Here is a 16,131-nt window from a genome sequence, read left to right on the forward strand (position 1 = left end):
AAAAAAAAAAAGAAAAAAGAATGAGAAAAGAAAACGGACATTGTTGCGTGTATTTTCGTATATATATATATATATATATGTATCATCTCGATATATAAAAACTCGTAAGAGAAGAGTAATTGCGTAATTTCGTCAATCCGATCGAACTACTGATTACTCGCGCTATATAAAAAGAGATTATCTTGCTTGCGAACTAGATCTTGACGATGGATGTCAGCGTTAGCTGCATTGAGCTCTAATTTGACAGGTCACATTTTTTGGTAGATTTTTGGTGTCTTGATACCGTGGCATGGTTCTTCCTCGATCGACGGAGATCTGGGGGGGGGGGGGTCGAGAGAGGAGAGGGAGTGCACTTTTCGTTGTTTGGAAAGAATATTTATTTCATTTTTTTTTTTTTCTTCTTTTTTGTCACATGTTCCATTGAATTACAAGATCGAGTTTCTCTTTCTCTCGCAAACAGCGTTTCCTCGAGAGAAAGAGAAAAAGGGGGAAAGATTCTTTCCAAGTGCAACGTCGAGATCTTCTTGCCTGCTGTAATCGGGTGCACGGGATGGTTTTTTCCTTACATCACACATTTCAAAATGCGTCTGTGTATATATTATTATATTTTGTGCATACTAAAACAAAATTATATTCTGCGAGAAAACGAGCGCAGCATAGCCGCGCCACGCGATCGATTTCCGTTCTTTTCTCTACGCTCGTCGATCGGTGTATCTTCTTACAATTTTCTTGGTCTTCACTTTTCTTTTTTTCTTTTTTTTTCTTTTTTTTTTCTACCAGGTACATACGTACATATGAGTAATGTGAACCTCGGACGCGCAGCGTGAACGATGCCACCGATACATTCGTGAACTGGATACATGTATGACTCTGATAATTTCCTCTGATGTATTTCGAGTCATCGTTTACGTTGATCGGGGGATCTAATGTTGATCAGAGGAAAGTTTGCATTCAGTTTCCAAGATATTCAGCATGATATCGAACAGTGTCGTGAATAGGAGCGTAACGAAAAAGTGAGGGAAGCCGGCCGAATGATTATGAAATTCTGCTTGGCAACTGGTCACTCCACTTTATCGTTCAACGCCTAATAGATTTCTGGAAATTTGTTACAAGTAAAATTTAAACACAGAAATGGAAGAAATTAAGAAGGTATTGCAGGTAATCTCTCGTGTAAAACGGTTGTCAAGTTCCTAGAAAAATGTTACGAGAAACAGAAAGCTGAAAACAAATTTACGCTATTTCCTTTTTATATCTGAGAGAAATATTTATTAAAACAATATAATTATCTTAATGTTAATTCATTATTAATATTATCCTCTTTTTATATCCGAGAGAAATATTTATTAAGTATTATAATACATAAATGTGTAATATACAATTATAATGCATGAATATTTATTACGAAACAAAAGTAATCAGAATATCTCTTAACTCGCAGAAAGGGGAAGATCCTCATTTTTTAGACTTTTCAAAAAAATCACTCACAGTCAATTAAACATTCTGTTTCAATGGTAAATTGAGAAATTCCGCATTACTTCCACTGCAACAAAATTTCTCTCGTCAAGTTAACCTCTTGCGCTGGAATGACGTGCCACGCACGTTGAGAATGTTTTTATCCCAAAATTTTCTCAGTTTCAAGTATATTTAAGTAAAACAAATAATAAATTTATTATTTCTCAATAATTTCTATCCAGTGATCGTCATACCGACGAGTTGAAAAAGAAAGCGACGAGTTATTGTATACGGTTTGGTCACTCGTTATGGTCCGCAATCAGTGGTTAACCTCTTGCACTAGAATGACGTGCCACGCACGTCGAGAATTTTTTTGTCCCAAAATTGCAATATTTTCTCAGTTTTAACCTAGACGAAACAAATAATAAATTTATTACTAATCAATAATTTCTATCCAGTGATATCATACCGACGAATTGAAAAAGAAAGCGACGAGTTATTGTATACGGTTTGGTCACTCGTTACGGTCCGCAATCAGTTGCCAGCGCAAGTGGTTAAGAACCATTAAAAGATAAAGAAGAATCTCGATTAATTCTCAAACTGTGTTATACAGAGATTACCTGTAATTCGTACTGGGAAAAAGTTAAAAAATTTTTCTAGATTTTTCTATACATACGTTGCTTTCTCTCTCTCTCTCTCTCTTTCTCTGTGTGTACGCAATTAATCTAGTCATTTGAAAGAATACGAACACAGTACAGATAATATAATGAACTCCATCTGATTTCTCGTGTGAAAAAGTAAGTGGAGCATGTAACTAAAAACATTGATTTGACTTTTACACTTTGACTTTTTTCTTTCTTTTTAAGAGCCAGTGGCTGATAATTTTCGAAATAGAACGCGTTTTTCAAACAACAACGTTCGAAAGATACTCGTTGCAGCAACAATAACGCGATTGATAATTGTTATCATTTCACGATGAGCGGCAATTCACATTCCAAAACTCGGTGGGGATCTTGTTGAAGCAATTCAACCAATAAATGTGTTAAATCTTCGCTGATACTTTTCACACTCTGCTCAATAGATAGCTGCATGATAACAAATAAATAGATTGTGTCATTGTCTTTCGTGTATTGTTAAAACAACATACATGTAGTATGTGTATATATCATTCGAGGATGGTAGATATATATAAAGTTTGTCGATCGTATTTTCTTTAAAACAATCTTCCCGAGATAACTTTCTATTTTCTACTTTATCGGAATCACAGTTTTCTTCTTTACCGGAATTATTGTTTAGCAGTTAGTTATCTAAATGTTTCTAGTTACATGCTCTTTGTTACGAAAGGTTTCACAACAGCTCGGTCGGTATTGTCATTTGTTTGAACGTTTGCAAGTTTTCTGCGATATTTCGTTGTCAAAATTGTACGTGACTTTATCAGAGGAGAGTGAGCGCACAAAGTTCAAGGTGGAATCGTTGGGGGGTTAACAAAGATTAGAATTGTTCTCGTAAGCATTATTTGCGTAATTGGTAATAAATATTTCTAAACGTTGTAAAATTATGTCTTTGAACCAAGCTACGATATAGCTACAAAATCATATTAACACTATAATAGATTACTTGGAAATTCGCAGTAAATCCTGACAAAACTCAAGCGGATTACCTTTAACAATAAGAGAAATTACACGCTAAATCACATTACAATAGAAGGACAAAACATTCCATAGACAAACACAGCCAAGTATCTTGATGTCATTCTTGACTCCAAAATTATCTGGGCTCTGGCCATACACAAACGCACAAACCTCGCACTCATCAGATTATATCCATTAATCTCCAGAAATAGTAAATTAAAAACAAATATTTAGACCCGTGTCACTACCTACGGACATCAAATCTGGGCGGCTGCTGCCAAAAATCATATAAATAAAGTTCAAAAGATGCAAAAAAATTTTTACGAATAATACTAAACAAACCATATGATACTCCCATAAAAATATCAACTAGCAACATCAATATACATCAATTAGCCAACATACTAACAATAGAAGACTTCATACACAACTCGGTCACAAACGCCTATCATCCAAACCACGAAAATCATCTAATCAGGACTACCGGAGACTATCAAATAGACAAAATCCCATTGAAAATAAGGACAAAACTTCCAAAGCACGTAACGCTCAACAGATAACAGCAACAAAACACATACCAACATGAATCTACACACCAAGTCACTGCAGGTTTTTTTTTTGAAAGTTTTTCTCCTGCAAAAACTTAAAACAAGATCAAAACACACACAAACCACCATGAACACCAAAGAACAAAAAAATCACTACCAATCCTATAATGTTAACTGCAGGTTATAGGGAAACTCAAATCTCCAAGAACTGCAACTTCACTCAAAGAAAAAAAAAAAAATTATGTTTTTGTGGAAACTGAAAAACTCGTTCACGAAATTCCTTGGCATTGGACAGAGACTAATGTTCTGACTGGGCGTCCGAGCAATGTGCATGCACGCACGCACGTTTTTTTTTTTTTTTTTTCATTTTTTTATTTCTTTTTTTTTTTTTTTTTTTTTTTTTTTTTTTTTTTTTTTTTTTTTTGATGTCATCACATTAATTTTTCGATATCCTTTCGTTAGAGCTTTATAATTAGATTTATGTTGCGACACTGGTGCTAGGATACGTATCGTACGTGGAACCTTCCTCTGTTTCTTCCTTCGTTCCTGGCTTGCTTTTATTACACTCGTTCCACAGTGCGATCCTCGATTCGAACCCGTCAATTTCTGTTTTATTCATTCTTGTTGCGCTTTCTTTTCTTGCATTTTTTTCAGTTCATCTTCGAGTACTGTTTTGTTCTTTGCATTTCTTTCTTTCTTTCTTTCTTTTTTTTTTCTCTTCCTTTTTTAACAAAAACGAGACTTCTTTGCATACTTAAGGACGAAGAAATGAATAGCGTAAAATTTCTAACAAAATGATCGTTCGCCCCTTATTCATCTCACTGCGACCAATATTATTTTATTTCTCTCTTCAAACACCGATTATTTTGATTACTCAACATTACAAAAGAGTGAATGTCATTGCGAAAAACGAAATTCAATTCCAGGTTGAATGTCTTTTTTCTCTTTGTCTAGTGTTGAATCCATTTGGAACCTCATGCTCTATTTATTTGTTCCTTTTTTTCTGATTCCAATTCATCATGACTTCAAGATCACAAGATTCAATACTTTTCGAGAAAAAAGCGTTCTCCCTTTGTCTTCTCTCAATTGTATACTTTCCTTTTTCGTGCGTTTTTCATTTTCTTATTCTCATCGGTTTTTATTTTGTTCTTCCGGTTTATTCGTTATTACGTATCCTTACACCTAGACGAATCAGGGGCGAGCAAATCGTGTATGCTGCCAGTTGACTTTTAACGTGATATGATTTTTTCCGTTTCTGTTTAGTACGACAGTTTGTGACCGGCGGCGGAGACTATTTGCCCGGTACGTAACTCATACAACTCTTTTTTCTTTTCCCTTATCACGTCCAAGCTCAAACAAAAGCAGCCGTTTTTTTTTCTCAATATTTTGTTCATTTATTATTGTTATTATTATTCTACTTTTTTTTTCTTTTCTCTCGTATGCTTCGGTTCTCGTTCGGTCTCGCGAAACAATTGATACTGTCGCCAGTATCAATAATCAGATCAATTGTTTGATAATAATAGAAAATAGAGGAACTAAGCAGTAAAATGTAAGAAATTAATTGACCGTTTCGCGAGGGTTGAACGATTGACTGTTTCGAACAAAAGAAAAAAAAAAGAGCTCTTTCTTTTGAAATTTTGCAATCTTGTTTTACGTTTCCTTTGATTTGTTCATTGGCTGCTTTTTTTCGCGCGACCACGACAACAGTTACAAGACCAGAATTTTTCTCCCGGGCGCCATTTTTGTTTCTTTACGCTTCTTGTCGTTCGTTATAATTATGATTTTTGCGACCGTGCCCTCGATCCACGTGGCACACAAGACACATACACACACACACACACTCACACTCACACTCACACTCACACACACACACACTTATTTACACTTTCTTAACCCCTTTTTGCCGCGTTATCAAACTCATTCAGCTTCGCGGCTATCGCTTTAAAGAGTAAAACATGATCGACTCACTCGAGAACACACGACATCGGTGTAAAGAAACGAATTTGCGCGCACCGAGCCACTCGTTCGAATGCACATAACTGCATTCTACACAGTATTCGTCGTTGATCACGGGGTGGAAAGTGCAAGAAGAAGGTTCGTTGGCATTGACGATCGATTTATTTGAAATCGAGAAGAAATCGTTAATGCAAAAGCAACTTTCTTCGACGAATTGGTTTACCGTTGAAACGTTTTCTTTTTTTTTTTTTTTTTTCACTAAACAATTGCAATTTGTAGCTTCATGATGGATTTCATAAAAGGATCATTTGTCATTGCGTTTCTTGGGTGTTTGAAGATTTTCCAATTAAACTGCATCGCATAAATAATACAGATCACGATCCAAGCTACCTTAATAATTTCCATTTGTTCCTTCAAGATTATCTGAAAATGATCTCCTTTTCGTCCAAACAATTGCAATGCAGACTTTCTACCCCTGTTGTATCTAGTTGCAACAGTTTAGCTGGAAGATCGTAGACCATCGAGAGGTCTCTAACAACACCAAGAATCGCACGTACACATTAAGTAGTCACTCAACAGTCAACGAGGAATCTGCCACAGTTTCTCACTTCGATATCCGCTATTCGTTCAACAAAGACGTGAAAGATAGTGGCTCTAATGAATAACTTGAACCGATTACCGACAGGATTGTCGAAAGGGGTCGGTTTCATAAGGTTCGACCAGCGGGTCGAGGCCGAGAGGGCGATCCAAGAATTAAACGGTACCATTCCGAAGGGCTCGTCCGAGCCGATCACCGTCAAGTTCGCCAACAATCCGAGCAACAACAACAAGGCGATACCGCCGTTGGCCTATCTGGCACCGCAAGCGACCCGACGATATGGCGGCCCGATCCACCATCCAACCGGCCGCTTCAGGTACATTCCACTGTCGCCACTATCCAGGTACCTACTCGCCTCTACTCGCTCTACCCAAAAATATCTCTCTTTCTCTTTCTCTCTCTTTCTCTTACTCTTCTTCTCTTATTTTCTACCTTGTTTTCTTCTCTACCTTAAGTTCTTCTCCTCCTTCTTCTTCTTCTTCTTCTTCTTCTTCTTCTATTTCCATTCAGTTCAATTCTGTTTTATTTCCTCTCTCCGATTAAGTACCTCTTTTCCGTTCCATTACTTACGTTTGTATCTCGTTCAGTAGAGATTCTGAACGCTGATATTTGGCGTGATCTGTCGATCGATCGGCAAGGAGTCAAGTGAGTTCGATACTCAAATCAGATCGTCATTGGTCAGAATGAAGGGAACTTGCAAAAATGATCGGTCGATCGATTCGCTGCCTGTATTTTCCTCTTTTTTTACGCACTCACCGTTTAAGTATCTGAATACACTGCAGGCTCCTCCTTATGCACCTCATCTACCATACGATCTATTATACCTCGTCTCGTCATTTCTTTCTTTTTTTTTTATCTTTTTTTTTCTCTCTTCTTTTCGTCTCGGACTCGCCAGTTGGGACGATCGTTTACGCGCAAGCATGTTTACGCGCCGCGTCGGAGTTTCGTCTTTGCCCGTCTCTTGGGTGCACACTTCTCATCGAGAACTTCAATTCATGTTTCTTTTCGTTTCATTGCGAAGAACGGTCGCCACGACGTTGTCTGAACAATTTTATCCGCGAACGGCTCTGTATTTTTATTGTCTGAATAGTTATGAGAGCAATGGAAATAATGATGCAAGTAAATATGTAGCAGAAAATTGCTCTACCGTGTTAAATTAATGAAATGTAACTACGACGCTGTTGCTCTTTATAAGCAATATTAATTATAATTATAAGAGTTTATACTTCATACGTTTTATATATGTGAAATCGATGCCTGGCTTTTAAACTAGGAAGTCGTTTGACGAACCATTTTTTGACCATCTATCTGAATTAACACGTCGGAGCATTGTTGCAGTCGAGCATTTGTTGGAAACCTTTCAATTGATCGTAGAATCGACGTTTCGGTATCAATATTTCAGTGATGACATACAGTGAAACGTGTGTAAAGAAAACTACACGTACCGAAGTTTAATCTAATCTGATGCTTGATATCAGCCTACGATACTTAAAATCACTGTAGAACGTCGTTCGGCCTTTCTTTGCCGCATCATTAGCACTAGCAATCATTTTCCTGATTTCTTCTATTACTTGGATCTTTTTTTATTCCATTCCTCCAGACAACACTTTCTCCCCGTTCTCCCTTTCCCAACAAACGAGTGGTACAAGGTGGTCTCCAAATATAATATTTACTAATTACCTAGGTATAAGTCTATTAATACTCAAAAGAATCGTAATTGCGATCGCGCGTCAGAGACAGAAGACTGATCCTTGACCACTCTGGAAATATGGAGGAGCAAGGCACATACAAACGTTCTGTTATTTCTGTAAGTTTTGGTTGGTTTTTTGTCTTCGCGATCCACGGTAAGCTGGCTCGCCGAAACGATTATTGATTCTTTTAGCACGGATGGTATGATCTAAACGAGGCGATGTAACACGAAATTCCCAAGTAATTTCTCGTTCGTGGCCCTCGGATAAACGTTACCGTGGATGCGAGGCTGACGGCGAATTCAAGTAAAAAAAAAAAAAAAAAATGGAGTTGAGAAACGTCGATAGCGAAACAAAAGAATCTCGAAAAATTCTCGTCTTTCCCCTTCGTTCCGCGCTTCTGTGCCTCTGCGAACGCGTGTCACGACGACTAAAATTATCACTCATGATGTAACAATACATAACGAACGAAGATGACGATAAAGGCTTTCCCTTGTGTCGCTTGTTTAACAACCGGATATTGAGCGTGCTTCAGGTCCGTCTGTATGTCCATGTCAGTCGAACGCAAATAACGATGATTGATGACGGGAAGACTCGTGTAACGGTTCGATCAATCGTATCGAACACGTACGAAGATTCGAGATGTATCTTAGTTTTAAAAAAAAGATTAAAAAGAAAAAAAAGTAGATTAATGCGCTTCGCTTTTTCGCTTGCCTCTATTCCGTTTCTATTTTTTCGTTTTCTTTCCGATCGACGCCGCGTCGCTGCATCAGCCCTTGGTTTTACGCTTCCTTGTCTCTCCTCTTCTCTCGAGTAAACGGGAGAAACATCACCCCGGAATAAAAGGTTCTCCATTTTTCAGTCTATTTTATTCTCTTTAGAAATAATTTTTCTTTTTTTTCTCTTTCTCTCTCTCTTTTTCGTCTCTTTTGTTTTCTCTGTCTTTTTCTTAATCTGTCTTTCTGTCCCTCCCCCCCCCCCCCCCCCCCCACCGCCTGTTGCGTTATCCACGATGAGAAAAGAAAACGGAGAGGCACCATAGATGGTAGTTCCGTGACAGGAAAAAGAAAAGAAAAAAAAAAGAGAAAGAAAATAAAATGGAAGCACAAGGAAGCGACTGACTCTTATCCCGACTTTATTGGCTCGTTCCCGGAGTATCTCTCTTCTTACGTTGTTCTTTTTGTGTTTTGTTTTAGCACTGGCAAGGCCATGCTTGCCATTAACAAAGGCTTACAGAGGTCAGTATTTTTTTCGTTACTACCACTACGTTCCCTCCCGGTTTTTTGTTTTTCGATTGATTGATTTTTTATTCTTGCGTGGCTTCGTTCTCTTGCCTTTTCACACACGCTCCGCGTTAAAAATTTCATATGATCAATACTTTTCCTTTTTTCATTCGACTTTCGATTTAGTTTTTCACAGAATTGTCACTGAATTCATTCATGACAAATTATTCTTGACTCGCGGTATCTATCAGTTATTCATCAAATTTATTTTGGAGAATTAACATTCGAACGTGCAATCCAAGAGAAAATCATTATCGATGCGATTGGCGATGCATTTCTTTTATGATTGTCCCTTTTGAACGGCAACGTTTTATATTTTATATGAAATTTTTAAGGCCTTTGTCTCTTTCTCCCCTCCGTCGTCTCACGCTGTTCTATTTTCTCTTCTCTTCCTTCTCGTTGCCTTTCGTTTCGTTTAATTGTTATCCTTCAAACGCTTCTCTACCCACCAAACGTCACAGAGCATACCTTAGCGCTTTCTCGAGAATGCGAATCGATTCGGGTGTACAACTCTTCAATTCATAACTTTTCTCATTTCCTTTGATACTCAAAAGACAAGCAAAAACAAAAAAAAGAAGAAGCAAAACTTGCCTTTACTCTCTTTTTTCGATTACCTCGTTTGTTTTTTCTAATCGTCACTACGTTTTGTCGGAGGTTCTTAAAATTTATTCTCAGTTTCGTGAGCCAAATCTAAGTTTCACTCTGATTTATCGATTGATTAGAGAAGTGACCGTAGAATTTTTATTTTTCCTATTTTTTTTTTTTTTAAACCTGCTAGCTCTCAAGCTTCTAAATAGTATCCTGTCGAAAGTAACATATAGTCTAGGACTGTACAGACGGATTTCGACCGATTTTTTCAATCGTCGTCGAAAAACGGGTAAAACAGATTGAAAAGATTCTCGCGAGACTACAGACCGCCATGCCTAAAGCGTTGATGAATATTAAGAGAAAACAAAGAAAGATATTGCAAATAGAGACTCGAATCAACGTTCCTCGACAGGCTCGCATTTTCTTCTCCTTTTTCACCAGTTTCTTTTCTTTGATTCTTTACCTTCATCGGTCGTGTTCGACTCGAGACCGTGCACCTACGATTCTCGGTCTCTCTGCCGACGATCAATCCTGTCATTCGTTGATCCTCTTTGAAATCGAGAATAAATGGAAGAATGTACGATTAGATTTGCGCACGACGAGTTGTCAGTAATTAGAGACAAAGTGATGACAAAAAAATTGCAATAAATGCACGACGTAGCGATACACGAGAGTACACTGCCACTTTGTTGTACTAGCCGATATATAATACTTGATATAGTAGAACAATAAGAATCTAGAGTAGCGATATTTGTCGGAAGATTGTTTTATACTGGATTGTTGGTGTAGAGCTGAGAGCGAGGCCAGGTGCACGATCTCTGAAAGAGCATTCACGTGGACTCACGTGTATTATAAATATATATACGTATATATAGAAATATATAGGTATATGTATATTTTGTTGGCACACAGACTAATGCAAGAAAATTGCACTTGATTATGGTTAGAAAAACAACGCACCGATGTGTCGACTTTCGTAGTAATGAAAACGGTCGATCGTCGATCGAAATAAATTGCAGTTTGTTATTTGCACGAACAACGTCAGAGTCTTTGACGTTGTTCCCTCAGACAAAAATATAGATAGATCGAAGATCGAACGTTTCTGGAAATTCTCGGTAACATTGAACGAGTGTACATATATCGGCTGATTGAAAGAAAAAAAAACGTGGATTCTTCTTTCACGAAGGAACGTTTCGCCATCTCTGTTCTGGCAATATGATCCAGCCAAACCTCTAACTTGATCAGTGGTTTTAGTTTCTGTTCAATTACCAATATCGAAGAACCGATTTATTTAGCAACAATTAATTGAAACAGAGATAATTCTCTAGATAGAATGTAGATGAGTAAATTGAAAAAAAAAAGAATAGAGCAGGAGATGGAGAAAGGAAAGCAAAAAACACCGATGAATCGAGTTTGGGGTTCATTCGAGGCGTCGTTAAAGAAAAAACCACCCCGAGCAACGAAAACGCGTTGTACATACATACGCATACATTATATTTAAAAAAAAAAAAAAAAACGCGATTCCTAACGAGCGTTCGTAACGAATGCTCGCGTAATTACTGTCACCTCGGCCCTATAATGAATACTCACTGAGATGTGCCCTGTTTTAACGCGGCTTGTGACGTCAAGTAGGTACGTAGATTACATTTTTACATCTCTCTGTAAATATGTCCCGCCTCGTAACCATGTGTTTTTTTCACCCTGCATTCAGCGTTGCGCAATTTTGCAGCATGCCGATTAACGAGTGGACGCATGCGGATTTTCACCCGATGTTCTTTCACGATTTATTCCGCTTTTTCACCCCTTCGTTCCACCTTCGCCCCCGCCTCTCCTGGTTTTCTTCTATCTAATTAAAAGTTACCGTACGAGTAACGGGTCGCGCCTCGTTTGTTTAAAACGTTTTTTTAATGGTAGAATTTGCATGCAGCCCCACGCAACGATTACTTATCTCGTCAAGAGAGTCTCATTTCGAAATTAATTTGGCGGTTCTTTTTTTTTCGCGCCGGTATAATTGGTCGGACACACCCAACGCCGGTTGCCTTTTTTCGTTCAAGCTCGTTTTTACGCAATTTTTCGAACACCGTGCGACGATGATTTTTGTTGAACAAACGCGAGTGATTTTTACATAGATGTCATTTGCACGACTTCAATTTGTTCGTGTAAACTGTTTTTTTTTTTTTACGACGGTAACGCAGAAGGAAGTCTTTCAGTCGAGTCGCGTTTATTCGAGGCACTTTGAGTTTGACAGACTAGTAAACTTTGTGGCTTTGTACGCACGATCAAATTCGCCAGCAAGAGAAAATATCTCGTCTGCGATTCTTTTACATAGATGCGGATGTTGAGAGAAGGTAGCAGCGTCGAGTAGCCACGCCGGCGAACAGAATTCCTTTTGTAAATTATTATTATTATTATCATCGTTACATCGTATAACAGAAAGTGAGAGCAGTTCTGATTCAGTTTGATCGTGCGAGATCAATGGCGCTGCTTCCTCGAAACGCAGAACGTTTTTCTTGCCTTGTATCGCGAGCGCGAAGTAAAAAGGACAAAAACAAAAAAGAAAAGCACGAGCACCAGCCGTGCTCGTCGATGAGTGTAACGTTTTCACATGATCAACCGCATTGTTTCAGGTACAGTCCGCTGGCAGGCGATCTCTTGGCGAACTCGATGCTACCCGGGAACGCGATGAACGGTTCTGGCTGGTGCATCTTCGTGTACAACCTCGCCCCAGAGACCGAGGAGAACGTGCTGTGGCAGTTATTCGGTCCGTTCGGCGCCGTCCAATCGGTCAAAGTGATTCGCGACCTGCAGACGAACAAGTGCAAAGGCTTTGGTTTCGTGACGATGACCAACTATGACGAGGCCGTGGTCGCCATCCAGAGCTTGAACGGCTACACGCTCGGTAACCGGGTCCTTCAAGTAAGCTTCAAAACGAACAAGAGCAAGGCGGCGTAGGACGACAAGCAACGGCATCAGCAACACCACCACGATCACCATCATAAGGCAGCAGCAGTAGCAGCAGCAGCAGCGGCAGCAGAAACGGTAGTAGCAGCAACGCCGGCTGTAGCGGCAGCCGCGGCCATGATCGGTCAAGCGACCGCTGCCAAGGCAGCGCTTGGTACAACGACCGTAGCAGCCACGGTGGTCGCCGCAACAGCGACCGCTGCTGCTACGGCCGCGGCTGCGGCTGCGGCTGTGGTCACGCCCGCGACCGTCCAAGCGCTCGCGACTGCCTATGCTTCCACTAAGAAGAAGATCGACCACCACCATCTCCCCGTCGACTCCGTGATCAACACCTTGAACAGTCGTGATCGCGGAGGGAACCATCGTAACAATCAGAACCACCGTCAACACCAAGAACAACAACAGCAACAGCAGCAGCAACAACAACAGCAAAATCATCCGTTTAAAGGTTACAACCTGTCCGCATACGAAACGATGATCAGGAATCTATCAGTCTCATCGAAGAAGTATCGATGAGGTAGAGACGACTTCGAGAACCACGGCGATGAATTTACATTTCCAACTAATATAGAGGATGCTGAGCTCCCTGGAGAACACTCGGCCGATTTTTTCAGCAAACGATAAGACAAAAAAAATCAGAGAGAAAGAGAGAGAGAGAGAGAGAGAGAGAGAGAGAGAGAGAGAGAGAGAGAGAGAGGCGAGAATGCTAAGAGATATAAGTGTATGTGCGTGTATACGTGTGTTTGTACAAGCAAAGGTAGGATGCGTATGCAGTGGGTGCGCGTGGCTGAGAGGGAGATGAATGTGGAGGGACGAGGAGAAACAAACTGGCGAAGACGGTGAGAGAGGTATGTCGTTATACGCGGTCGCTCGCCCGATTATCCTAATTACACACATACCATGCACAGGAACGAAAAGGAAGGTAAAGAGAAAGCTTCGCACTTTCTTTCCTTCGCCTTAGTGTCATCTAACTCTCCCTATCTCTCCCTCTTTGGTCACTCGTTCATTTTTCTTTTTGTTCCCGTTATTCGTCCACGATAGAAAAGTAACGCGAGGTCCTGTCCTCTCTCGTGTCTCGCAGGATTCGCGACTGTATCGTTTCGTTCCCGAGATATCACTAACGAAACACACACACACACGAGAGAGAGAGAGAGAGAAAGAGAGAAATCAGATGAAAATCAGAGTGAACCGTCTGTAACGATGAATTCCGTGGTCCGTGCGCGATTGCTCGCGACACATTGCCGATTTATGTGCGTTGTGTGCGCGCGATGAAACACACAGACCACGTGACTACGAACAGACGTTTCCGTAGCAATTGACCAAACAGAGAGGAGAAAGCTCCTCGCGGAGATGGAATCGACAGGAGACATGAACCAAAGAGTCAACCAAAGACCAAAGAGTCACGACGACGTCAGGCTGTGAGACTGTGAAAACAAAACTTATAAACAAAAAAAAAAGGGGACAGGGCCTGATTGAACTTTTTTTCTAGAATTACCGACAACCCACGTTGATAGAGAGACAACCAAAAAAAGAGGGGAGCCGGCAGGCGCCTCGCGTTTTTCCGATTAGATCGGCTATCGGTGAACTCGATCCAGAAGATCGACGGACCCATACACACGGAGAACGGGAAAGAGTGCGTAGTAGTAAGTGGTTGTAGAGGAATGGTGTAGAGACAAGTGAGTAGAGAGAGACAATATTGACGGATCGTGGTCGAGGACGGGACGGGGACGATCGATGAATTGATCAAATTCGAAGGGGCAAGTCGCTCTCTGGCGGAGGATATAAGAGAAACGGGATGCGCGTGCGAGGAGAGAAGTCTCTCGCGTTCGATTTTCAGAACACGGGAAAGTGGTGAAGCTAGTTGTTTTACTTGCGAACGATCGATTCCCCTTTTTCTTTTTCCTGTTTAGCCAGTGAACGTTTAAACGTACTTAAGGAAAAGAGAGAGAGAGAAAAAAAATTAAGCTTTCTTAATCTGTAGTTGAATTAAGGACGAGACATTGTTCGATGAGAAGCGAAAAGACGAAGCATAATAATTATTACCTATTTAAGAAGATATTTTAGGGCTTACGTGCTATATACACTACGATGCGATTGTCGCGACAGATCGAGAAATCGGAACATCACAACAGTGATCCGAGGGATTACGTCACGTTTACTTATGTAACGCAGCAACGCGTTGTACTTTTATCTTTTTGCTAGTCACAAGCTCTTGTACTTCTCTGCCGATTACCCAAAGAATGTCCAATTTTTCTTTTCCTTCTCGTTCTTTTTTTTTCAGTTTTCTTTTTCCTTTTTGTTTTTTTTGTTTTTTTTGTTTTTTTTTTTTTTTTCTTATGTATAGATAATATGTACGTATAAGATACGAGATCTTAGTTAGTACAAAATGCTTACTTGAATGCAGAGTCTGATTTTATCGAGTATCGCGTATTAGTGTCCCTCGAATGTGCACCGTCCACAATTTGGACGTTTTAGAAGAACTTTGTCAGCCAACTTTTTAACAAAAAAACACACACACATTCACTTTATACACACGTATACACACATCGACACGTTTACATACAGAAACACTGTTTGCAACGGGGAGAAAATAAACAAAAAAAAGGAGAAAGAGACTCTGCCTCCCTGTCGCGACGAAGATACTCCGATTTTTATAAACACGAACGTTCGATTTCCCTTTTTTAACGAAAATATTGAAAGAAAGAAAAAAAAAAGTCCAACGTACAAAATATTTCATAGAAACGGTTTACTTATACATATGGTACGCAGATTGAACGCGTTCTTTTCTTGCTGTGGTTCCCTTCCTTTTAAAAAAGAAGGGACACGGATGGTTGGAACGAAAGAAACACTTCGCGACGGTGCACGAATATGTGATACAGACATGGTCGAGAAGGACGATCGACGACAAATGATTCCGGATCGTCGGTAAACACGTGTCTAGTCTACGTGCAAAGAGGTGCCAGAGCATAAGAGAATAATGGCGCCGCGTGTTAAAAACCTTTCCACCTTTAAAAAAAAAAAAAAAATGAAAAAAAAACACAAAAAAAAACGAGAAAACTTTTCTCTTTAGACTAATAAGCAAATCAGACAAGCGGTTTCTAAGAAAGCGCGTTTTAGGTAGTATGTGCAAGGTGAGCGAACCGTTTCGCCCGCGCTAGCCCGTAAAAATAATTCCCCTGGATGGGATTGCGTATGTACTGAAAAACCAAAGGAAAAAAAAAAAACAGGAAGAAAAGCTTAACTCTTTTTCTTAAACGAAGAAGAGAGAATTATCGAATATAAACGTTTTGATCGTTTTCTTAAATATATACTTTGTAGCAGTGGCCGGGACAAGCGCGACCGAACGCGGATCGTAAGTACTTAATTGTGGGTAAAGCGAAAATTTCTTAAGCTCCTAGGTTTAGTATAAATGCGAAAGAAAAAAAG

General features: G+C 39.7%; 1 protein-coding gene across 1 annotated transcript; it reads left to right on the plus strand.

The window, feature by feature from the left end:
- The first annotated feature begins 6,229 nt into the window (after positions 1-6,229).
- On the plus strand, positions 6,230-15,915 carry LOC122528164 (ELAV-like protein 3). The gene is made up of 4 exons (XM_043653019.1): positions 6,230-6,528; positions 9,070-9,111; positions 11,374-11,376; positions 12,372-15,915. The coding sequence occupies exons 1-4, from the start codon at positions 6,245-6,247 to the stop codon at positions 12,694-12,696; spliced, it is 654 nt and encodes a 217-aa protein (XP_043508954.1). The 5' UTR covers positions 6,230-6,244; the 3' UTR covers positions 12,697-15,915.
- Positions 15,916-16,131: the final 216 nt, after the last annotated feature.

This window comes from Frieseomelitta varia, unplaced genomic scaffold (genome assembly GCF_011392965.1).
Source record: "Frieseomelitta varia isolate USP_RPSP 00005682 unplaced genomic scaffold, Fvar_1.2 scaffold_246, whole genome shotgun sequence".
In the NCBI taxonomy this organism is placed as follows: Eukaryota; Metazoa; Arthropoda; class Insecta; order Hymenoptera; family Apidae; genus Frieseomelitta; species Frieseomelitta varia.

Coding starts and splice junctions, on each gene's coding strand:
- LOC122528164 (XM_043653019.1), top strand. CDS start 6,245: ATGAATAACTTGAACCGATTACCGACAGGATTGTCGAAAGGGGTCGGT. Junction 6,529..9,069: donor CCACTGTCGCCACTATCCAG/GTACCTACTCGC, acceptor GTTTTGTTTTAG/CACTGGCAAGGCCATGCTTG.